Source organism: Xenopus tropicalis, chromosome 9, assembly GCF_000004195.4.
Source record: "Xenopus tropicalis strain Nigerian chromosome 9, UCB_Xtro_10.0, whole genome shotgun sequence".
NCBI lineage: Eukaryota > Metazoa > Chordata > Amphibia > Anura > Pipidae > Xenopus > Xenopus tropicalis.
The window spans coordinates 46,504,095-46,530,602 of record NC_030685.2 but is presented as its reverse complement, the minus strand read 5'-3'; the positions used below and the strand labels follow the sequence as shown (position 1 = coordinate 46,530,602).

General features: G+C 36.9%; 1 protein-coding gene across 1 annotated transcript in view; it reads left to right on the top strand.

Annotated features, from left to right (window-relative positions):
• Window positions 1-23,653, top strand: part of hspd1 (heat shock protein family D (Hsp60) member 1) — a 29,790-nt gene extending 6,137 nt beyond the window's left edge. Inside the window, 8 exon segments of the mRNA NM_001102885.1 lie at window positions 1,971-2,066; window positions 3,307-3,400; window positions 8,021-8,189; window positions 10,855-10,954; window positions 14,107-14,352; window positions 19,063-19,237; window positions 21,045-21,223; window positions 23,119-23,653. Of these exon segments, the coding sequence (NP_001096355.1) occupies window positions 1,971-2,066; window positions 3,307-3,400; window positions 8,021-8,189; window positions 10,855-10,954; window positions 14,107-14,352; window positions 19,063-19,237; window positions 21,045-21,223; window positions 23,119-23,280 (1,221 nt within the window). The 3' untranslated portion in view covers window positions 23,281-23,653.
• Window positions 23,654-26,508: the final 2,855 nt, after the last annotated feature.

Here is a 26,508-nt window from a genome sequence, read left to right as displayed (position 1 = left end):
TTAACAACCAAAACATATTTTCAAATGTTAAAAAAAACATACACAGAAAGAAATAGTAACTGAAGCATGTGCAAAATTTGGAGACCCTTACACTTTTCCAGTAATAAACTCTGTTTTTGCAAGATCCCTGGCCTAATTACCTTTTATAGCCATTAGAAGTTGTCATGTGTTTTCAAGTGCAGAACTTCATAAAATCTGACACGCCGAACTTTGGGCTGTTACTAATCAACCATGGATTCTTCTAAGCAACCACAGTGAGGATATGAAAATTAAGTAAATGCCTACAAAGTTTTCTATAAAAAGATTGCAAAACTTTCCAGCATACAACTTCCACTGTCTGTAATGTAATTAAGAAATTACAGTTTAGGGAAATAGTTATATCAAGGCAAGATCTAGATGACCAAGTAAGACTGCAGGAGATATGCTGGGCCAAAAAGGCAAACCCTCATATAACTGCAAAGGGCACCACAGCAGCGGTGTTGCACCTTTCCACAGAGCCAAAAGTTTATGTTTTCATCCCTTGAGGTAATGCCATTTTTATGCAAGACAGCACTTTGCCTTATTCCAGGCAGTGCAATTCCATAGCTACTAAAGCAATGTGTTATCTACAAAAATCCTCAGTTAAGGATCCCCCCAACACACCCCCGTTATGGGGGCATATTTATTAAAGTGTGTAAGCGAACATTGCTGGTGGTGATGCCCATAGCAGCCATTAAGCAGTTAGACTATTTAGCAGTCGCCTACAAATTAGAAAACAAAAGCAAAGATCTGATTGTTTGCTCTGGGCAACATCACCAGCGACATTAGCTTAAACATTAATATGCCCTTTAGTGTATAGCTCACATTTATATTATGTCTGTGCATAACTTGCACTTTTCAATACTAAACTAATTTTCTTCAGCACTCATTTTCCAGTTTGCTACCCAGTTTTCAAATTGTGATCTCTTAGAGCTCCATTTTGACAGCATGTGACATCTCGCTAGGAGCTCATTATGTGCTCTAAATCACAGTAGTGCCTAAAGGCTTATGCTGTCTGAGTCTTTCTGATTTTAAAACTGTAAGATGGGGTGCCTGCACCAAGACAAAAAGTGCGCTAAAGGCATGTGCATGTTGAGCCCTGGGTGGATGAATGTGGAGATGATGCCTAGGACTCCTAAACAGGTAATGCTTTATTCACCATCCTGTCCCTGGAATTCAGGATGGAACTGCATATATCTCAGGTGATAGGTTATGTAACTTCATGGGCAGAAAGATAATTAAGGAGTTACTGGCCCTTTAAAGGAGAAGGAAGGGCTAATAAAGAGTTAATCTCAAGCTGCAGGCATACCTTCAGTTCTCTCAATAGTGCCCTTAAGTCTCCCCATATTTCTCCCCCTTCAGATGATCAGAAGCCTCATAGGAAAAAAAAAAAACGCTGAGTTCTGTAAAGAAAAGTCCCATAATGCCATGCTCCTGCACCACGACCAAGACCCCTGTACATGCTCAGTTTGTAAGACTGAGGAAGCTTCCTGCTGATTGGCTCAGATCACATATTCCTAAAGGGGTGGGGAGGGGGTTCTTGGCATTCTTGAGGGAGAGAGCTGTGCAGACTCTGGCACAGGAAGAAATGTTTTTTTTCTTTTGGTAGAGGACTCTGCGAGTGCTTATGGCTGTATTTACGTAGACCTTTCTGATAAAGCTTAGTTTTTACCTTTCCTTCTCCTTTTAAAAAGCCACCATGAGCTGCTTGTTTACAAGTTGCCGTCTATGCCAAATCTTACCAAATAGTGACTTACAAGAGTGTTCAAACTTTAGCACATGCCTACATCAATCATTTCTTTTTTTTTTTCCCGTGTCTAAACATTTGTGAAATAAAATATAAAAAAGGTGCACTGCCTCATATTTAGAATATCTGACAGGGACTAGCTGGTCATATGCTGAAATATCCACTCGTTTGAGGTCGACAATTGAGCAGATTTTTCCCGATCTAGGTTGCTACCATATCAGCAAATGGTGATCAAGAAATTGGCAAAATAATATCAGATGCGATGAAAAGAGTTGGTCGTAGAGGTGTAATTACAGTTAAGGTAAGTCCTGAAATAACTTTTACATATTTGTGTTTAGGTATATAATATTAAACACAATTTATCACAATTTATCACTCTTAAAGGTATACTGCCATGTTGTGAAAAACACAACCAGATTTTTTTTTTTTTTTTTAATTTAATTTTGAAATTTCACATGGGGCTAGCCATATTCTTAATTTCCCAGGGCTCTAATAAACTTCAGTAACACTTTACTGCTGAGCTGCAAGTTGGTGTGTTATCACGCCCCTTCCAACAGCCAAAACAATGGTAAGGGAACAAGATAGTAAGAGATCCATAGATCTGATGGTTTTAAGGTTACCATACATGTACAGATTTAAGACAAAACTGTCAAACTGCCTGACCAAGAGTGGCCTTAAGAAAATGTTTCCATACTGTCATTCCTAGCAAACAGACTGAATGGAAGAGGGCTGCAGCTTACATGAAAGGAAAACTATACCCCCGAAAAATGTAGATCTCTATGAAATAATATATATTGCATAAAACAGCTCATTTTTGTAAAAATCTACATTTTTTTTTTTATAAAAATATACTTTGTTAGTAGTATGTGGGTAATTCAAAATAGAAAATTGCCATTTTAAGTACTAAAGGCCACCCCCTTGGATCATATGATTCACAGTGCACACAAACATGTTAGGTCACATCAGTTAATTAATGGGCAAAGTTTTGTCTTGCTCCCACACTACTACAGTTAGAGCTGCATTATTTCCTGTCAGGTGATCTCTGAGGGAGCACACAGATCATCATAAAAACCTTAAGGGAAAAGTGCTATATTTACTGATATACAGTATATTCCAGGTTGGTAAGATTCTTTAATAGGCCACTGAGGATAGTATAAACTCTCTGTTGGTTAAGTATAGTGGTATAGTTTTCCTTTAAGATTAACCCATTCCGTGCAGTTTGTCCATCCATGTGGATGGCATGATTGGATGATATCTGACTGGTTGTTCTATTGGCCATAATAGCCAATGCAGCCTATATATGGATCTTTGAACTTCATATTTTCCTGATTTCTTTATTTTTGGTCCCCAAGGGGTAAATTTCATCAAAATTTCAGAAAAATAAAAGCAGGTTTGAAGTATTAGCTTAGCAAAACATTGGGTCCCAAAGTTAAAGAAGCAGGACCAGATTTCTCTTGTATCTATCTGCATCTCACTATTAGGGGAGGTATGAAACACTTATCAATAGGAACCTGCATTCTAAACTTTCTGATATATCTTAGGATGGCAAAACTCTTCATGATGAGCTGGAAATAATTGAAGGCATGAAATTCGACAGAGGCTATATTTCACCATACTTTATAAATACAGCTAAAGGTATGTTGAACTGTGTGTTTTTTTTTTTTTTTTTTTTTTTTGATTGTTTGTTTGGCTTCACCACATGGGTGCATGAGGTTATTTCATTAGGATAGTACACTGAATTTTCCTGCTCCCCCACAATGAATATTCATAATTTATGTCTCTTCCCAACCAGATGAGAATGCATTCTTTTGTGTGCGTGTGTTAAAATGATCCCTGCTAATAGGTGGGAAATGATACCAGTCCAAGGCAACTAATATTTGTAGATACTGTGAAGCAGTTTAATTCTATAAATAGTAAACATCGATTTCTAAATTCTATTAATGACTAAAAATGCTCGGTAGTGACAAGCATCTTTGGAGTAAAACATCATGCAGTGAAAAGGTTCTCTAACCTTTATTGAACAAGATTTCAGTGTTGGATGCAAGGACCAAGCCATGGCCCACTGAGATTTTCCCTGGTGGGCATGTATGACTTTATGTTTATCCAAGGTTATAAAATATGTCCAACAACTCACCACAGGGAGAAAGAGGCTAAGCAAAATGTTAAAGCAGAATTTTTAATTAAAAAGTAACTTTATTGGAGTACCGCCGACATGTAATCATTGGCACAGATGTAATAGCAGTCACAAGATATTTAACTGTGTTCACACCAATCAAAGCACACTAGTTTATTATTCCACCAACCAAATTGTATTTATCCACACTTAAAATATACAGTATATTTGGCAAGTGTGGCCAAAGACTTGTAAACCCAAAGGACATGTAGGTGTTTAAAAAATTTGAAAGGTTAATAGTAAGAATGTTGCATTCCCCTAAATCACTAAAGGATTCCTTTTTCTCCTCTAACCCACTCGGCCCCCTCTCTTGGGAATTTACTTTGTTTGCTACTGGATATGCTCATTTCCAAGTAAAGACAGTAAATCTTCTCAACTCAGATTACTGAACATGAAACAGGTCTGGAATGGGATTCAAAATAGGCCTAAACAGCCCCCACCAGCCCACTTAACCCTTTTACTGCCAGCTGTTTTGGACCAAAGTGGAACTTTTACTGTCAGACAGTTTTTGAACATTTTGCACTGTTTCAATTTAGGGGCCTTTCCTTGGGGGGACTTTTAGTTTACCCAGGAAAACTATATATTTTTCATGACAACCTAAGTTTTCAAAATATGGTAATATTTTTCTGTAATTCCAATTCTGTAATGAGATATAGGCTTCTAAATGTCTAAAAAATGTAAAAAAAAAAAAAAAAAAATCAAGTTTTCCATAATATAAACACATATACCAGAAACAAAAATAATTGTATGCATGAAAATACAACTAATTTTGAAAGTACTATGTCTTCTGATCGTGCCAGTACCAAATATATATAGTTTTATGGAGAATTCTCACTTGTATAGGTCAAAAACTCCAAATTTCCAAAAACACTGCTCCAGAAATCTGCATACTTTAGATTTCAAGGCCAAAACTTCCACTAACAGAAGGTTTATCTCAGAAAATTATACATTTTTGGAAAGAACAGATTCTGGGGAATCCAGAATAGGTAGAACTGTCTGTCTACTCCAAACTACCAAGTTGCAATGCTTTCCTAAAGTTACTGGTTTTTATCAATTTGTGATTTTTTTTTTTTTTTTTGCAAAATCGCTTCAAAGCTTCCAGTCTTTAGTATCTTATCTCCTACAGGTCATAAAGTAACCAGATAAAACACCCTAAATTTGAACGCCAGGGGTCCACTGAACAGTTTGATGCCCAATATGTATAGGTTTACCTAAGAATGTGGCATGTAGGGGCCCCAATGTGAACATACCCCCATATGATCTATCATTTTGTCATTTCAGCTCCTGCAAAATCAACACATTTACATCATTTTATAGGGGATAAAGCTACAAAAAAGTGTGCTTACCCCAGAAAGACGTATATTTTTCCCCCGAATCTAAAATGGGTATCCATGTCCTTCTACTTCAAAGTACCAAGCTGCAAAGCTTTCCTAAAGTTGTCGATTTTGATTACATTTTCAAAAATGCCCTCAAAGCTTCCACTTTGCAGCATCTTATCTCCCATGTAGCATTAGGTACCAGGATAAAACACCCTAAATTTGAACGCCAGGGGTCCGCTGAATAGTTTGATACACAATATGTATAGGTTTACCTAACTATGTGTCATGTAGGGGCCCCAATGTGAACATACCCCATGCAAGCTATCATTTCTGTCAAGACTTTTCTGAAAAACACCTAAAAATGTTGCAATTTGCCACATTTATCTTACAACATTTCTTACATACAATGACACATCACCCTAAAAATGAATGCCAGAGGTCTAATGAACAGTTTGATGCCCAATATGCAAAGATATGTGGTGTACAGAGGCACCCAAATGAAAATAGTGCATATGAATTTTTTCAGCTGTCAAAATAAGTCCAATGACTGTGTATTATGTGCCGTAACACCCCCAACTATACAGAAAAACCCAGAAAACCATATATTTTTGGAAAGTACACATTCTGACAAATCCAACATAGGTAAAGAGTCCTTTCTATACCAAAGTACCAATCTGCAAAGCTTTCCTAAAGTTAGTGGTTTTTATGACATTTCAGAAAATCATCTAAAAATGTTGCAATTTGCTGCTTTTATCCCACACAATTTCTTGCATACAAAGGCAAATCACCCCAAATAGGAACACCAGAGGTCTACTGAACAGTTTGATGCCCAATATGCATAGATATACCAAAGTCTGTGGTGTGTACTGAACCCAAAATGAAAATAGCGCATATGGATTTTTTGCCTGCCAACTCAGCTTTTGCACACAGAGCCCCCTGTCAGCGTATTATGTGCCGTAACACCCCTAACTATACAGAGACCCCCAGAAAACCATATATTTTTGGAAAATACACCTTCTGATGAATTTAAAATAGGTAAAGTTATTTTTCTACACCAAAGTACCACATGGCAAAGCGAAGCTAAAAAACAGATCAGGAATACTAATACAGGGATAAAAATGCAATAAAACCACAAAAATTGCGCAAATTAGTGAAACCGCAAAATAAGTCACACAACAGCACATGCCGCTTCTGCAGAGATAAACCTAGATCTGCCAAACAACATATGACATACGTGGTTGGCAGATAACGCATATTTCTGCAATCATGTATGCCATTTGTCGTTGGCAGGAAAAGTGTTAATACAGGTATGGGACCTGTAATGCAGAATGCTTGGGACCTAGGGTTTTTCGGATAAGGGAAATTTTAAGTTAATTCTGCTAAAAATCATTTAAATATTGAATAAACCCAGTCTGCTTGTTTTGCCTCCAATAAGGATTATTTATATCTTACTTAGGATCAGGTACAGGGTACTGTTTTATAATTACAGAGAAAGGCATAGCATTTTTTATAAAATTAGAATTATATGATTATAATGGAGTCTATGGGAGATGGCCTGTCTATAATTTGGAACTTTCTGGAGAACGGGTTTCCGGATAAGGGATCCCATACCTGTAGTAAATGTCTTATGGCATCTTACAGCACCCACCCGGGCATTTGCCAAAATTCAGATTGCCAGTCTGGGCCTGTAGGGAAAACTTTGGGTTTACATGGCCTTTAAGGCTCTTAATATAAACTTTCTGGGGTAAAATTTTCTTTTATGTGACCTATTAAAGAATCCGTAAATATTGTCCTTTACATCCTTTTCAGGATGTACGATATCAACAAAAATTTGTATTCGAAGGAAAAATTAGGACACCCTACCCCCTAATAGCTAGTGTTACCCCCTTTGGCTGAAATATCGGCATTGAGACACTTCTTGTAGCCATCTACCAGTCTCTGACATTGGTCTGAGGAAAATTTGTCTCACTCCTCAATGAAGAAATCTTTCAGCTGTGAGATGTTTGAGGGGTTTCTTGAATGTTCAGCTGGTTTCAAGTCACCCCACAGCAACTCAGTGGGATTAAGATCTGGGCTTTGAATTGGCCACTCCAGGACTCTCCATTTCTTAGACCATCTGTAAGAAAAACTCACATGTTCCTCAAGCACCCTCTGATACACAGTAAGGGGTCTGATACCTGTACTACTAACAAAGTATATTTTTATGAAAATATTTAGATGAAGCAGGGCTTCACATATGAGCTTCTTTATGCAATATATTTGTATAGAGAACTACATTGGGGGTATAGTTTTACTTTAAGTGGATTAATAGTTAACCACTTACAAGTGGCAACCTTGTCCACTCCACTTTGTAAAAACCATGGAATCTAAAAAAAGACTTATTTGTAAATTATATAAAGCAATCTGTCCATACAAATTTGGTAAAAGCAAGGTTTTATCATATAGCAGGAATATCTTGCTTGGAAAGTACTGCAATTTATGTATAGCATTTTTTAGAAGGTTTGTACACTTATGCAAACTGCTTAGACAGTATACCTTATTTTATGCTTTATGAATCCTATTATGACATGGTGAAACCACAGAAAAAATGGTTTCAGAGTTTTGTGCCTGAAAACAGGTATAATAAGCACTTTGTTTATAATGGGAAACTAAGGGTGACCTCAGTAATCCAAATACAATTTTCTGAAGATGGTCTTGTGCACAACCGTGCATATGCTGCTATAGTGATTTATTTCCTAAAACATTTTATTCTTTCCCTTATAGGCCAGAAATGTGAATTCCAGGATGCATATCTTCTCCTTAGTGAGAAAAAAATTTCCAGTGTTCAGTCTATTGTGCCTGCTCTTGAAATTGCTAATGCTCACCGTAAACCGCTAGTTATAATAGCTGAAGATGTTGATGGAGAGGCGTTAAGCACATTAGTGTTAAACAGGTGAGTTAAAATATTTTTTTCATATGCTGTTGAAAACCCATTATAAGATTGAATTAATTAAATTTGTGAGGAGTATGCTGCTGGTCTTAAGAGATGTTAAACATGCGTTTAAAGGAACAGTAACACCAAAAAATTAAAGAGTTTTAAAGTAAAAGAAATATAATGTACTGTTGCCCTGCACTGGTAAAAGTTGTGTGTTTGCTACAGTAACACTACTATAGTTTATATAAATAAGCTGCTGTGTAGCCCTGGGGGCAGCCATTCAAGCTGGGAAAAAAGGAGAAAAGGCACAGGTTACATAGCAGATAACGGATAAGCTCTGTAGAATACAATAGTGTTTTATCTATTATCTGTGCCTGTGCCTTTTCTCCTTTGAATGGCTGCCCCCATGGCTACACAGCTGCATTCTTTATATAAACCATAGTAGGGTTTCTGAGGCAAACACCCCAGTTGTACCAGTGCAGAGCAGCAGTACATTATATTGCAATTTCTTTTATACACTTGAATTTTTTGGTGTTACTGTTCCTTTAACATCACTTAAGACCAGCAGCATACTTAAAAGTGGTTCACGGTAGCTTTTAGTATGTTATGGAATGTCCTGTTCCTAGCAGCTTTGCAAGTGGTCTTCATTGTTTTATTGACCCCAACAGCCAAATGTATCTGGCTTACAAATATGTTAACTATCTTCCTATTCAGCCCATCTCCTATTTATATTTCAGTCTCTCATTTAACCCACTGCCTGGTTGCTAAGGTAAATAAGACCATAGCAACAAGATAGCTGCTGAACAAGGCTAAATAACTGAAAAACCACAAAGAAAAAATGACAACCAATTGCAAATTGTCTTAGAATATCTGTCTACATTATACCAAAAGTTAATTTGAAGGTAAACAACCCCCCTTAAAGTAAACTCCTATCTACACCTGTCAATCAGCACTCAAGAAAAACTGCTGTATCAGTATATTTTACAAAATTAATTATGTATTCAAACTGCTGTAAGGAACAGGTCCATACAAATTAATGCAATGGAGAACAGATAAGATACAGAAGGATTGCTAGAGGTATAAAAAATTATATAAATGGAACATACTCCACTTTTTATGCAGAATAAGTAATAAGTGTATAAATACCAAAAAACAAATACAAAAGTATTGTAGTGATACCCAGATTGCCTAACAATAAAAATACATTGCATGCTTTTGAAACACCCCTTTGCTAGGCAAAATACAAATGAAAACTGGAAAGGCACAACATATATACTTTTAGATTATTGAAATATGTTCATGGGCAATAAATTCGGAAGCTACAGATAGAGAGAACTTGTAGAAATAAATGTAAATTAGGGTATTGTAAATAGTCCAGGGGTCTGGATTCAGTCAGGTCACATAGTGAGACATGAAATCTGACCCAATACACATTAAGATTTTTAAAAGATCTTTTCGTTATCGTAGGACCAATCTTGAAATTATTATTAAAAGTACAATTTGTCCATCAACAAAAACAACCATTTCAAGTTATATCGTCTAGTTGAAGCTAGGAAAACTACCTGCTTGGTCTTGCCAACAATTTCATTGTGAACGGTGACAATTGAAATGATGAAACCTTCCTGATCGATTTTCTGACCGGTTGGATGAAAAATCACCAGATGTGCAATCGTTTGGTACTCCCTAACCATACAGTAATGTGACTGATTTGTTGGATTGCTCTGAAATTGGTGGTTAGGGTGAAACAAATCTTAATGTGTGTGACTATCGCCAAAATGTTTAGTGTATTAAAGGGGTTGTCTACCTTTTGAGTTAACTTTAAGTATGATGCAGAAAGCATTATTCTGAGACAACTTGCAGTTGGTCTTCATTAGTGATGAGCGAGTCTGTCCGGTTTCACTTCGCCATAAAATTCGCAAAGCGGCGAAAAATTAGGTTTGTCAGTTTTGTAAATTATTTAGCTAAAAAGGAGCAGCATATTTGACGTTAACGTACTCCTAAAAAAATGGAAGCACTTAGTTGAAAGAAACACTTCTGTCTGTAAAATTTTATAATAACTCACCAGAACTATGGCAGCTTAAAAAGGTATCATAAGCTGCACACCAGCTTTTGAATGGGGAACCAGCTATATTGCTTCCTTTTTCATAATATCATTTTCCGCTTAGCTCTTTTAGGAATGGTGACATGAGCAATGTATTTTATACAGATTTATTGTTCCATACCCTGGCCCTTGCACTAGGCCTTTATTGGTTTCTAACAAAACTGATGGTGGGTCTAAGGCAAAACTAGGAAAAAATTACTTAAACCTATTTGTGAAACAGTTTTTAAGCTTCCACTGTACTCTTGTGGATTTTTAAAAGTGAGTGTTCCTTTAAGCATTATGCAACAATTCCTGCACTAAATGCTTTTGACAAAATAAAATAAAAATGGAAGACATTGCAGCTGTGACAGCATTTAGACTTTGTAGCTAAGCTGTTGCTAGGCTTCCTTTACTACTTTGCTGGAGGCATAGAGTTGCCCAGAGACCACCCATCTTTGACATGGTTTCTGATATCATTGTAAGGTGTGGGTAAGTGTTGGGTAATTCATTAAATAGGGATACTCACATTCTTGCTGACAAATTGTTTAAACTGCGTGAATAACCACAAATTGTACTGACAAAATTACAATTCTTTTGCTGTAGGCTGAAAGTTGGGCTGCAAGTAGTTGCCGTAAAAGCTCCAGGTTTTGGGGATAACCGAAAAAACCAGCTTAAGGATATGGCAATTTCATCTGGTGGGGTGGTAAGTATGTTTAAAAAAAAAAAAAAAAATTAAAAATAAATAAATGGCCCTTGAGACAAATTCATGTTCCATGCAAGACTGGCATGCATTGAAATAGTTTGATATTTTCTTCTCCATTTTAAAGAATGATATCCACAATTACATCTCCATTAAATAAATTTTGCATATTTATTTTATTTTGGAAAAATGCAAAAATCAGCATCTATTTGTGGTGGATAATTGCAAAACTGGGTTGACCACTAAATCCATAAGTTTAGAAGTAATTTGTGTGGCCCACACATAACCACGCTTTTTAAATCCTGTCTTATTCACAGAGTTGGTGCAGTTTTGCCTTCCTTCTGTATTACAAGCTTGCTCTGTCCGTTTTGTTGATTACATAAGAACCATGGATAGATAACCACAATGCCAATATGCAGGCATTTTATTATAAATACATAGTACAGGTATTGGACCCCTTATCCGGAAACCCGTTATCCAGAAAGCTCTGAATTACGGAAAGTCTGTCTCCCATAGACTCCATTTTAATCAAATAATTCAGAATTTTAAAACTGATTTCCTTTTTCTATGTAGAAATAAAACAGTACCTTGTAATTGATCCCAACTAAGATATAAATAATCCTTATTGGATGAAAAACAACCCTATTGGGTTTAATTAATGTTTTATTGATTTTTTTTTTTTAGTGGACTTAAGGTATTAAGATCCAAATTACGGAAAGACCCCTTATCCGGAATACCCTTGGTCCCGAGCATTCTGGATAATGGGTCCTATACCTGTAAATATATAACCTGCCTAATTGCTCGTTGATCCAGAGGAAGGCAAAAAATCATAGGTAAGCTACCCATATAAACAATTTCCACAAATCCTGCCATACAGGCTGAAAATATTTTATTTATGTCCTTAACACAATCAACCATTCCAAAACAGACACGATACTGAAAAGAAATTAGTCTTCAAAAAGTAAAAAGGGTAGCAGTAATTAAATCTACTTCAAATGTTAGGTGGCTGACCTTGTGATCCATAGATAGTTTATTCGAAAAGGGTTATTCTTTGGTGTAAAACAGTTATCTGGATCATCATGTTGACATAGTTTTCATTTAATGGCATCAGAAACTGTTCTCTCCACTTTTTATCACCCAGTTCAAGCAGTGGTACTAACATTCCCTATTTTGAGAATTTTTTTTATAGATGCCAGGTTTTCTAATCTGTATACTGTTAATTGTACATTGTTTTGTTCTGTGTAAGGCCGCAGGTACTGTGCATATTTTGAGAAGAATTCATTTAGCAATACATTTTGCTTTACCTTTCTTCCCAGGTACTACATACACTGTATATAACAAGTCCACACACCCCTGAAAAATGGCAGGTTTTTGTTAAAAATAAGAAACCGAGTTAAAGCATGTCAGAACTTATTCCACCTTTATTGCAAAATTACAATCTATACAAATCAGGAAGTTTAGTGAAAAAATGGCCAAATGGTCAAATTACAATGGCAGGCTACCTTAAGAGTCATCCATTTTTGGCCACTCCTCCCTGAAATTTCCCAGATCTGTCAAATTGTGAAGGCGTTTCATGTGCACAGCTCTTTTCAGGTCACCCCTATAGATTTTTAGTCTGACTAAAGGAACAGTAACACCAAAAAATGAAAGTGTATAAAAGTAACTCAAATATAATGTGCTGCTGCCCTGCACTGGTAAAAGTTGTGTGTTTACTTCAGAAAGTCTACTATAATTTATATAAATAAGCGGCTATGTAGCCATGGAGGCAGCCATTCAAAGGAGAAAAGGCACAGGCACATAGCAGATAACAGATAAAACACTATTGTATTCTACAGAAATTATCTGTTATCTGCTATGTAACCTGTGCCTTTTCTCCTTTTTTCCAGCTTGAATGGCTGCCCCCGTGGCTACACAGCAGCTTATTATATAAATTATAGTAGTGTTACTGTAGCAAACACACCAGTTTTACCAGTGCAGGGCAACAGTGCATTATAATTTTTATTACTTTAAAGCTCTTTCATTTTTTGGTGTTACTGTTCCTTTAAGGCCTGGGCTCTGGCTGGGCCATTCCAGAACATCGACCCTCCTTTGGTGAAGTCATTGCTCTGTTGATTTAGATGTTTGCTTTGGGTCATTGTCATGCTGCAAGGTGAAGTTCCTCATCAACTTCCTAGCAGATGCTTGCAGGTTTTGTGAAAAAATAGATGGATACTTGGCGCTATTCATGATTCCATCTACCTTAACAAAAGCAGCCCCAAAGCATGATGTTGCCTTCACTATGTTCCACTGTGGGTTTGGTGTTCTTGTGGTTATGTGCTGCAATTTTTGCACCAAACTATTATTTTAAAATATATATATTAATATATATATATTATTGTTTGAAAAAAAAAAAATCAAAGTTCAGTTACAATATGCTGCCTAATAAACAAGCGGTGACTGGAAAAGACAGTGAAACTGGTGTAGTGACATCATCTTTGCATATAGGTATGGGATCCATTCTCTGGAAAAACATTATACAGAAAGCTCCAAATTACTTCTCCCATAGACTCAATTTTAAAAAGAGATCACACTTTTTTTCTTTTTTTTTTAATAAAGGAGTTCCTTTTATTTTTTAATAATAAAACCATAACTTGTATTTGATATAATTATTAAAGGCAAATCAATCCTATTGTGTTTATTTATGGTTTAAATACATTTTTAAAAGGCTTCATTAAGGTATAGTGATTCAAATTACAGAAAGAGCATGGGAACAATCCAGACGATGAAGATAGTCCCCCCCCCCACTCATCCCTCATTAACCTTTGTTGGACTCTGGTATAGTTTGGAGTTAAACTGCTTCATGAGTGAGAGTGCACTTGTGAGCGGACAATGTTGTGATAGGCTAGAGGGCAAATATAAACTTTGCCCCACCTCCACAGTGCTACATAACCAGGAAGCTGCTCAACTTCAAGCCATGGCGTAGGACAACACAGGTTGGCAATTAGCAGACGGGGAACACATACTTTCAATAAGAATAGCAGCCCTAGGGTTTATGTAAAGGTTACAAATTGTACTTATTACTTTAAGCTGTCTGCATCCTTTTACATCATTTCATGTCATAAGTCTATGCTGCTGTTTTAATTTTTGTATTCTGTTTTACTTTATTTGAACTTTAGGTGTTTGGGGAGGAGGGTCTCACCCTAAATATTGAAGATATTCAGCCCCACGATTTTGGCAAAGTAGGAGAAGTTATTGTAACTAAAGATGACACTATGTTATTGAAAGGAAAGGGTGACAAAGCTCAGATTGAGAAACGTATTCAAGAAATTCACGAACAGTTGGAATCTACAAACAGTGAATATGAAAAGGAGAAGTTAAATGAGAGATTGGCTAAGCTGTCTGATGGTGTTGCTGTAATAAAGGTAAACTCCACATTTTGATAAATTGATAATTATTGCTTGAAAAATACCTGTATAGAAGATTTAAGACCTTGGTGGCTGACAGGAACATGCTTTTGGCTGGTATGTGCAAATTAAACTGCATTTCTTGAGTTGCTGGTAGAGTTGAACATTGCAGTGTAAATGGGTGAAAAATGCACAATGCACACTCAATTTTATAAACTGTAAAGCAAAGATTACTTTACAGCAGACTGTAAGGTAAAATTCTTAATTTGTGTCTGTTGCCTGTGTCCTCTAGTAAGCCTGGTAGTTGCTACCTTGTCACTCACAAACCTTGCCCTCTTTGTTCTTAACAGCTTGCTGCATACCTGACATCCTTGTCCTTTCAAAGGTTGAGGGTTGTGCTAGATAGTCTACAGTAAATGAGCCATGGTGATGTTAATTGTGGGTATAAACATGTGTAAAAGGGTCAAAGCAGACATGCAAAAGATTGTTCCAAAAAGTAAGCTGTATAAAAGCTGACTATTAATAGTGGCCAAACAAAAAAAAATTGCCCTATTTCATGCCTCTCCAGTGCACTCAATAGGCTCAAGCTGTTTTTACTAAATGTACTTTTTGGAAGAATCTTATGAGCCTGTAAATAAAAAGTGTAAAATGCAGGGCATATTTTATATAGCTCTGGTATAATCCAGTTTGAAGAGAAATGGCACGCACTCCTTGGTCCACTAAAACTTGTCTTTATTGTATTGCATTTGGTATACAAAAGATACGTAGTTATAGGCACAAATTTCAAATGAACACAAACCGCTATTTAAAATACAAAAGGGGAAATGACATCAAAATTCTAATTAATGCATATACAAATTATTAACCCCTTATAGATGTTTTCATGATCTCCTAAAAACATTGGTTTTACAAATATAAAGTGAGATACAATTTCAAATGGAATCCATCTATTGCTACTTTTTAAACAAAATGGATACACATATAATAAATACAATGTTACAAAATATATACAATTGACATTATCCATAAAACTTCAGGGAATGTAGCCAAACTGAGCCTAACCGCACTACCTATTGGTCAAATACAGCACATTACATCAAATTTTAAATTCAAACCCTTTTGGCTGCCGAGTGTCTAAATGAAATATCCAATATGCTTCCCTATGAAGGAGCCTAGACGTTATGTCACCTCCCCTGTTAGAGGGAAATAACCTCTCAACCTCCTGTATTTTTAAACATGCCATATCTCCACCATTGCATTCCTTAAAATGCCTTGATACCACTGTACTTGTACTCTTGGAGACAAATCTGATTGATATGCTCTCGCATTCTACATTTTAATTTTCTTGCGGTACAGCCCACATACTGCACTTCACACTTGAGACATATTAATATAATAATAACATAAACCACAAAATGCAAATTACAGTTTATAAATTGCCTAACCCTGGGAGTCCTTCCTGTACTACTACTGATCACGCTCTGAGATACCTGTATACATTCACAAGTTACACATTGTGCTGCACCACAACGGTAGGTGCCCACTGTGTCCAACCATGTTCCCTTTTTAACTTCAGGAATCACACTTGGTGATAACATGTTTCCCAAAGTTTTAGCCCTACGGGCAACGTGTTTACACCCATTTTGCAATACCGTCCGTAAATCACTATCGCCATATAAAACTGGAAGGTAATGATTTATTATCCACTTAACCCCATGGTACTGCCTACTATACGAAGTGACAAAAACGGGCTTACCAACTTGATTCCTACTTTTCTTTATCTCAGTGCCTTCCTTTTTATTTTTAGAAACATCTCTCAATAAATCAATCCTATTTTGCTTAAAAGCTCTCTGGAAGGCAGATTTCAAATGGTAAAGGAAATACCCACGAGCCATAAAACGATCTCTCAAACCAGTTGACTTAGATACAAATTCATCATCAGTACTACAATTTCAATGAAGGCGTTGAAACTGACCAAAGGGTATTGCCCTAACAACATGATTGGGATGACCGCTCGAAGAAGTGAATTTCCTGCAGACTACTTTCTGAAATCAGTGCTCAATATTTTGTTATTTTTACTAAATAGTTTTAAATCTTAATAATCTATACAAGATTCTCCAAAATTGTAAGTAAAACATAAATTATCATCATTAGTGTTCAAAAATTCCACAAATATATCAAAATCATATCTAGTGCCCTGCCATATAAATTAAAAGGTCATCCACATACCTTTTTATACAACCTAATTTTATTAATGTCACATCTATCACCTCCAAAAATGCGGATCTCCTCCCACCATCCCTTGTAAAGGTTGGCATATGTGGGTGCAAATTTAGCACCCATTGAGGTCCCGCACTTTTGGAGGTAAAAAATAGAACCAAATTTGAACCAATTATGTGTCAATAAAATAAGTGCACGTAAAATAAAATCCTTTGGTCTCTACATTATATTTACTATATAATCTTAGATGATATTCAACTGTCATAATGCCTTTATCGTGAGAGATACACGAATATAACCCTACAACATCAACTGTAGCCTAATGCAAATCAGGAGCTTCCCAGGCAAAACCCTCCAAAGTTTGTAAGACATGTTTAGAATCCCATAAGTATGAGTCAAGCCGTTTAACTAAAGGTTGCAGGAACATATCTATCAACTCAGACAGATTTTCATTCAGAGAACCAATACAGGAAACAATTGGCCTACCTTCTGGAGGACGTTTTTGTTTGTGAATTTTTGGCAAATTATGAAAATGATGAAATATGGGGATAGACATTATTAAATATTTTTTGATTCTTTCATTAAACACTCCATTTTGATACCCCAAATTTACCAATGCCAAAAGAATACCCTTAAAAATTTCCTGTGGATTGGTTTTCAACACCTCATAGGTTTTCCCATCACCCAATTGCCTTTGTGCTTCATTCATGTAAGTCTCTTTATTGAGCACTACCACTTTGCCTCCTTTATTGGCCTTACGAATTACAATAGAACTATCCGATTTTAGTTCACTAAGAGCTTTTCTCTCACCGAAAGTTAAATTAGAGGATCTCTTTTTTTTTTTTTTTTTTTTTTCAACTTCAATCTTAGTTTTTTACGCTATTAAATCCTTTTCAATCAACTCCTGAAACGTGTCAACATAAGCACCTCTAAATTGAACTGGGTAAAATTGTGAACGACATCTTAATTGATTTATATCTCCCTATATCCTATACCTGATGTATTTAACACTGATGAATCTGTCTCTAAAAGTAAAGATCTTAAGTTAAATAATGCTCTTTTTCATCCGGAAAGTTAAATGACGCAAAATTGATTTGAGTATCTATATATTTACATTCTTCCTGAGCTGCTTTATACCCAGATGAAAAAGAGGAAAGTGCAGACCATAAGTTGTTAACTTATTATGTGAATTTATTGCACTCATTTAAATCTTGTTGGTGTATTTATAATGGTGTGCATAAACATCATCTTAAACCAGGGGTGCCCAGAATTTGTCACCCTGTGATCTACTCTTGCCACCTGGCCTCCATCATCAGACCTAACAGTTAAAATAGTGCAACGTCTGTCATTTGGCGCATTAAGCAAGAAAAAGTATTAATCAGTGTTTAACAAATATACATAGCCATATAATAATGCAGTGCCAAATTCACATTTAATGCCCACATAACATTATTCAAGTGCCAACTTCAAGTTTAATGTGAAAGGATTGTAAGAGGTTTTTACTTCCCTTCTTTATGGCCCACGTTGTAGTCTGCACACAGAAACCTATATAAAGTGGGAACAAATATGTACAGCGGCCTGGTGGGGACAATCTTCTACACTGGGATGAAACTACAAAGACGGATGGCTTGAGCAGCTGCACTCAAAAGCTCCAGTATGCTGGGAGGGAAAAAATAAGTGTTGGGATGTCATCCCACTGCATTACACCTCAAGGTCTACCAGAAACTTTAAAGTGATCTACTGGTAGACCGTGATCTACCTTTTGGGCACCCCTGTCTTAAACCATTCAACACCAAACATAATCCATTAACGTCAATGTGACCGACTAAGGTGGGGAAGAATTTTTTTTAAAGTGATATAAAATCCTGTGTGAAAATAGTTTTTTTTTTGTTTTTTTCTCCAAGGTTTTTCATAGTAACACACAATACTTCTCCCCAAGTCAATACACAACTTAATAAATGCCTGTAATTTTTCACTGCTTGCGTGGGGCAATATCAGATATAACCCAATGCAGAAACACAGAATCTGTTGCCAATTTTTATCTTCATCTCTTTCTAAATATAGATCTGGACTGCTCTTTGAGCCCCAGGTTGAGTTGCTGGTTATTCCCTATTTCTTTATAGGGCCTAGAAAGGACCAGTTGCATTCCATTATTTTTATTTAGTGTTTATTTCAGGGTATGGGGTTTTATTTGTCTTGTTTTTTACTTGGATGATGTTGCTTTCACTTCTGGAAGAAGCTAATTAGTTATCTTTGTCATCTGATGGCTTGGCACACAAATCAAAGATTTGGATGGATGAATAGGGTCAATGGTTGCTTTTATTGCTTTGGTGTTCTAGAACTAAGATTCTCTGTATTCGCCAAAACTGAAGGATAAAGTACACAATTCAATTATTTCACCCACAAACTAACATTTACTGCTGGATACAAAAGTAGTCCATGTCAAATGTACCTAGAATTATTTTTGTTACAAACTATTATTACTAACTTAATTTAAAATGTCTTTAGGTTGGTGGGACAAGTGATGTCGAAGTTAATGAAAAGAAAGATAGAGTAACTGATGCATTAAATGCCACCCGTGCAGCTGTGGAAGAAGGCATTGTTTTGGGAGGGGGCTGTGCCTTGCTCCGATGCATCCCAGCACTGGAAGCCCTAAACCCAGCCAATGAAGACCAAAGAGTGGGTGAGTTGGTTTGTTAAATGTTCTTGCAATCCGTTGTCTTGAATGTGCCCCTTTAGGATAAGTTTTCAAAATATAATATCTGTGGTCCATCACCACAGCCATTTTTGCAAAAATTATGGTCACCAGTTATATGCTTGCTACTGCTAGCACAGGACGTCTGCAAGGAATATCAAGGAGACTCTTAAAATACACTGTCCTTTTTCTGCGTTGGTGTCTGTGTGCCATTATGTTTCAATACCACTTTGTTGCAGCAAATGGAAAAATTTAAACAATGTGACTTAGATCATACTGTATAGAAAGCTTGATGTATCTGTATATTAGTATGCTTGTATGTTGCTTTTTCCATCAATGTTTAAAAACATCATTGAGGAAAGTAGGTAGAAGTATTATATATTTTTTTTTTTTTTCACTACAACAAAATTGGCTGTTAAAAATATGCAAAAAAAGACGTACTTATTCATACTCGTGGAAGTAGTCCGACAAGGAAGCACCATTTTGAAAATAATCAATCAAATCTTCCGTCCTTGCGTGGTGCAGGTTTGAAATCTCGCACATGCACACTTGTCAGAAGCACAGAATCCACACTCTATCTTAATAAATCAGGGTAATGCTTGGTCCCCTAGCTGTTTCTCAGTGAGGGAGCTGCAGTGGGAAACTGGACATTACACTGATTTACTGAGACTCCTCAATTCAGAAGCCACAGGGTAGGGGCTGAAGGAAGGGAACCAGGCATTGCACTAATTTACAGAGACTCCTCTGTTCGGAAGGCATAGGGAGGGGCCTCAGAGGGGAATGGAGCCTTGCAGAGTTTTACTGAAACTTCCATGTGCAGAAGACAGAGGGAGGGGGATGTAGGAATGAAGTAATGCTGGCTGAGGCAGAGAAACTGGAATCCTTCTTTACCTCAAGCTGTGGCTACTGCTGCCGAGTACCAAGTTCAAACAGTTGAGATGTAATCTTGTTAGATTTCAGCTAATTTTTCTCTTTGCGCACCAACGTTTCAGAAAGTCCACTCGTGCGCAGTGTTAAACTTGCTGCATTTATTTAAAAATGATGAGTTGTGTATTGTACATAGTAACATAGTAAGCTAGGTTGGGAAAAAAAGACATCCGTCCATCACTTTCAACCATAATGCCTTTATATAACCTACCTAACTTCTAGTTGATCCAGAGGAAGACAAAACACCCCCATCCAAAGCCTCTCTAATTTGCAGCAGAGGGGAAAAAATTCCTTCCTGACTCCAAGATGGCAATCGGATCAGTCCCTGGATCAACTTGTACTAAGAGCTATCTCCCATTACCCTGTATTCCCTCACTTGCTAAAAAGCCATCTAACCCATTCTTGACACTATCTAATGTATTAGCCAGCTGCTGTCTGGCATTGCTTGCTACAGCCAAGTTTATTATCTACAAGGACTCCTTCTCCATTATGGATTTGCCTAGTGCAGTCCCATTAAGTGTAAGTGGCTTGCATATTTTTACATGCGAGGTACACATTAAATCTCATCTGCCACTAAGCTGCCCAGATTGCTAGTTTGTCAAGCAAACCTGGATCTCGGCATGCACAAAGGTGTGCTCCGATGCTTGTACATTTATTGAAGACTCAACTCCACAAATGAACTTGTCCTGCTTAAAATGTTATGTGGCTAATTATTTTTGTGATGGAGCTTTTTGGTGTGGAGCATCATAGACTAGTTTGTTACAATATTTTTAATTTTATGGAATGTGTATCTTAAATTTCAGATTACTTTTACATATTTGTAAGAGATTGTTTAATGTTGGAATTGTATTTAATATTTTCTTAACAGGCATTGAAATCATAAGGAGAACACTGAAGATTCCTGCAATGACCATCGCAAAAAATGCAGGTGTTGAAGGATCATTAGTGGTAGAAAAGATCATTCAGAGTCCAGTTGAGATTGGATATGATGCCATGCATGCTGAATTTGTTAACTTGGTGGAAAAAGGCATTATTGACCCCACAAAGGTAACAATATAAAATTAGTACATACAATATATCTATATCTCTCTTGGCTTAGTGCAGTTAGCTAGACCCATAGTAGTCCATCATGATCAGCTTTTTTCCAAATAGAACCTTCCTACGTTCTAGATTATCGAAAGGGAGGCATAATCTTAAACCACCTCCTGATTTGCCTCATACCCTTAATTCAGTAACCTTGTATCTCCCAGTAGAAGCACTTCAGGTAGAGAACATTTTTTTTGTGGGGGAACCCTTTTCACAGCTTTACATGGAAAGCTCCTTACTCCAACTAGAAACGCTGTTTGGTTTAGGAAAGACGTCCTCATTTGTTTGCAAAGCAGAAGGATTTCTGGAAAAGAAGTCCAGGATTGCTTCTAAAATTGGCAATTACATGAAATACTTTGTAGACCGAGCATCAGCCACTGAGGTTTTTAAAGTTAACAGTTCAGTGCAAAAATTTAAGCTGGGTAAAATTAGACTGTAAAATAAAAAATATTTCTAATATAGTTAGGCAAAAATGTAATCTTTAAAGGTGGAAGTGGACAGATGTCCAACATAATAGCCAGATCACTACTTTCTTCTTTCAGCTCTGTAACCTTAGTCAGTCAGTGATTTTAGGGGGGACCACATGGGACATAACTGTTCAATCTGACTTACATGCTCACAAACTAACCTAATGGTTATGTCCCATGTGGCATCCCCTAAAGTCACTGATTGGTTACTGACCACTAACGGCTTAGAGAGCAGTTTTTATTTTGTGCAGTCTATTTTACCCAGTTTCATTTTTGCACCAAACTATTCCTTTAAGCAAGCCAGGACAGTATGCTGATCAGATTCCCAAATTCACTCCATGGGCCATTAGCCTAAATTTTAAGTACAAAACCTTTAGGTTTATTAACATCACATCTACCACTTAACTGTTCAGATTGCCAGTTTATCCCGATCTCCTGCAAGGATGATGCATCCAGGATTGATTTCATTTTCCTGCATTGGCAAACACTAATGCATTGATTCAATTTGTTTTGTGATGGCTTTAAATGGACATTATTATCAAAGTGGACCCAATACAGAACCTAGCGACATCTTACTAAGAACCTTATTTCAGGTGGAGGATGTACTGCTTAGAACCATTTCTCTCTCTCTAGCCAGTTTTCTATCTGTGTTGCAAGCAGTATTACCAAGAACAGCTTAGTTTAGAAAGCAAGTGTAATATGTTGTAATCAAAAGCCTAGGTAAAATCTAAGTAGCTTCGTATACTACCACACCATTATCCAGGTTCCTACATAGTACATCATAAAAATAAATATTTAAGCAATGTTAACAAACTTAAGTGCTATATAATGTCAGATACTGACAACTTGAACTGAGCCCTCTGTAAATTGTGGGTAGTGTAACACTGACTTCTTTCTTGTATACATGTAGGAAAACAATTTAATAAAGCACATTTTTTAGATGTATGACATTTAAATGTAATTTTCTTGCCCTGTTATAATTACTATGGCCTTTTGTAGAATGACATTTTTACTGTTTAATGGGTACACTCTCTAAAAACCTAGTTCTTACACAGACATCTGCACACATTTTATTCCAGAGCTTACAATGAAATGTCCATGTCACACACTTGCCATAGAGTTCTTACAGTTGGTGTCTAGGTATTTCTAATAATTTACTTGAGAAGGGACCACTATCCTGCTTCCAACTTTGCAGTCTGTCACATTGATATTGTGTATTGATATACACTGAATCTGTAATAATCTACTAAGCAGTATATATGCACACACCTATATATAATATAATCTTATAATAATATGAAAATGTATGTGTGTGCTTGAAAAATAGCCCAGTGGAGACTATTTTATTTTATTTATGCTTCACATACAATGATGTGTTATGATTTACAGGTTGTGAGGACAGCTTTGATGGATGCTGCCGGTGTTGCTTCACTCTTGACAACAGCTGAAGCAGTTGTGACTGAAATTCCAAAAGAAGAAAAAGATGGTGGCATGGCCGGAATGGGAGGAATGGGAGGCATGCCCGGTGGTATGGGAGGTGGAATGTTCTAAATTTTTAAACTAAGAACTGATAAATGCCCATGTTAAAAGCTCTGAAATGTTGAGACAACCGAACCGTGAAGCTGGTGATACGTTTCAAAAGTTGGTTAAGATTACTTAACTGTTTACTGCTATCATTATTCATGCCCTTGTGTAATTTATTTTCTTTTTTGGTAGACCTTTGTACATTCCGGAAAAATTATGTAGTTGCCATTGTTACAGGAACATTTGTTTAAACTATTGTCATTTTTACCAGTGCTTCAAGTTTATTGATAGTTTTTACATTTTACTACCACTACTGCCCAGATTTAAATGTTAGTGTCTAATCCTGGCTATCTAAAAGACGTTAAAATAAAAATGTATTAATTATGTTTACTCTAAATTAGTTCCGAATGTAAGGTTTTTTTGGTTTTTTTTTTTGGTTTTTTGTCTTGCTGTCTGCACTGTTCTTTTTCTATTTCTTGCTTTTTTTACAATAGTGTTTACTTTTTAATAGTGTTAACTTTTAAACAGATGAGGTTTTAACAAAACTTATTCATGGCAGACCCCGATCAAAGATATATATACAGCTGATGAGTTAATTTATTTAGACCAACCTATCTTAAAGTGAAATCAAGTTGCCGTACAAAGTGTCTTTGGTCTTGCCCCACTGATCCTCTCTGTTGGGCATGTTGGCCTTTGAGAAAGATGAGGAGATTGACATTAATAGGGTTTAGTACTCTCTGGATCTCAATCAATTCAATTGGGGAAGTGAGAAGCTTGTTCTAGAGAGCCCATATAATGAGGTGTCTTTGAGGTCCTGAAGTCCTACACAATAGAAGGAAAGTAGAAATGAGAGGGAGTGTGTACAAACCGCTTGCAGGCAGTTCTCTGTGCTCTAAAGGGGATATTGACTACTGAAGAGCACTTAGTGCAGTCTGTCAGACTCCTATATTGCATGTTCTTCACTGCCTTAGACAAGCCCAATCTAAGTCTCAGGAGCAGAAGCCCTATGTCCATGTCATCTATATAGAACGAGCTATGGATATTATAAAGTTGACTAACCAGGAAGTAAAGTATAAGTGAGGGAGAGCAAGACTCTCCTTATCAAGTGGTGCTGTGAGGGCCTACCAGGCCCCATTAAATTGGGTAGGTATATTCTATATATTTACTCATCCCCCACATTGTGAGTGGAAGCTTGAACTAGAAGGTTGTCAATACTTTAAACTGGGCAAAAGTTGTATGTTATCTTTAATCTATTGATGGCCCTGAATCATAGAAGAGTGGTCAGGGTATGTAATAAAGAGCACAAATACTCAATGTGTGTGCACAGAGGCTTACAAATAACAACTTTAGATATCAAACAGCAATAGCAGAGAGCCCCAGAGAAGCAACTGCACCTTACCAGATAGAAGTGACTGTCAGCAGGAGAAAAAATCCAGCCAGAACACAGACAGCATTCAGCTGAGGAACATAATTGGCTCATCATGCATGCTTCCCAGTGCACTGAGCGTTACACACATAAAGATACTGAGGATCATACTTGGATTCAGGCTTTATGACTAGCCCAGATCCATACCCATGGCCCTTTTGTCTGATATCTGTCAAATATTTTGAAGTCTCACAAAGAAAACCCATAGGTGAAGGGAGGCTAAATTAGCTGACAGGCAGAAATGTGGGAATACCCACAATTGTGTACCATCCCAATAAGCACCAGTTTAAAAACTGCATTGTTAGGGAAACCGCATGGGGCTATTTTAGCACTGGGCTAGGACCGTGGGTATGCCGACACCTGCATTTCTTCCCAATAGGTGTCAATTTGCATATTGTGCGTATCAGGTAAATTTTTCTCCATTACCTGGGAACCATCCCTATGTGTCCAGACAGAAGTAAAAAAATAAATAAAAAGACAAAAGAAAAATCAAAACAGTGTTTCACTTCCATCTAGTTTCACAAAAGGGTGAGGTGAGGGATCCTTCCGCTTGTCCAGTGGGAGAAAAAAAAAAAAAGTCGGGTGGTCTTATGGGTAAGGACTATTTTTGATTGGCTTTGGTATAGGTCCTACCTCCTGTTTGGGCAGAGCATACAGCCCATTCGTACTTGCATTGAAGGGATGCTACTAAGCAACTGAAACTGAGAAAATGTCTGAAATCAGATAACATCCTTACCAGCAGGAGAAAGATCAAGAACAGCTAATAACATACTTGTCCTGGACCTACTTGAAGCATATGGAAATGTTTCATAGAAAAACACAAGGCTATGCCAAGGGCAACCAGAACATTGATGTATACAGAAAATCCATTCACACTGATTAGTAATTCATTAATAATGCTAATTGACTTCAGGGTCGACTGGGGGTGTGTGGCCCACTGGGGCTGCTGTCGGCCGCCTAACCCCCTCCCCCAAGCAGATGTAAATAATGCATAGTGTTGGCGTGAGCACCACTATGTCTGAACAAGTTGGGTACTGGGGGACAATGGGCATGCCTATTTTAATGCAATCTGGACTTTTTTTTTTATGCGACCGCGAATGCAGAATTTCGCTGTAAATCCATGTCTGGTGAAAAAACTTGCTCATCACTAATAGACACCCCTACTGATTTTTCACTGGAAGTTGGTGTGACACAAAATCAATAGTGAGGTTTGAGCACTGATGTTGAATGATCAGTTCTGGTTTAGTTACAATTCCAATTCTTACCATTGGATTAGGTTCAGGGCCCTCTGGGGGGGGGCATTCAAGTTCTTCCATGACTTGGGACTAAGTATATAGGAGGGTATGAAACATGTAGGGCAAAATACTATGGAGTCTGTATGTGTTTTTCTTTTTAAATGACGTTTTGAATAAATTTTGTATTTTTTGGAAGAGTTCTGAGTTATGGAAGATTTATCTATTTCCTTTTGTGCTGACCATATTGCTACCTACAAAGCGCAAAGTAAGGAGTTGCCAAGAATGTCACTGTATACAGCAGCTTCATGGTTTGCTTTTACTGGAACCTGGAGCCCTAACCAATACCATGAAAATGTGCAACCCCAGTAAATAATCACAATTTTCATTATTTTATCCCAGTTATCTTTTGTGCCTGCACTAGATGAACTAGGCTTGAGTATGGGCAGTAAACCACACAAACTTGGCCAACTTTCTTCCTAACTAGGATCATACACTTTGTAAAGGGGAAAAATTACTTTCTCACATGAATCTAAACCATTTGTGCCAGTGCATTTTACTCCTTTAAATTTAGAAGGAATGTGCTTAAAATGTAGT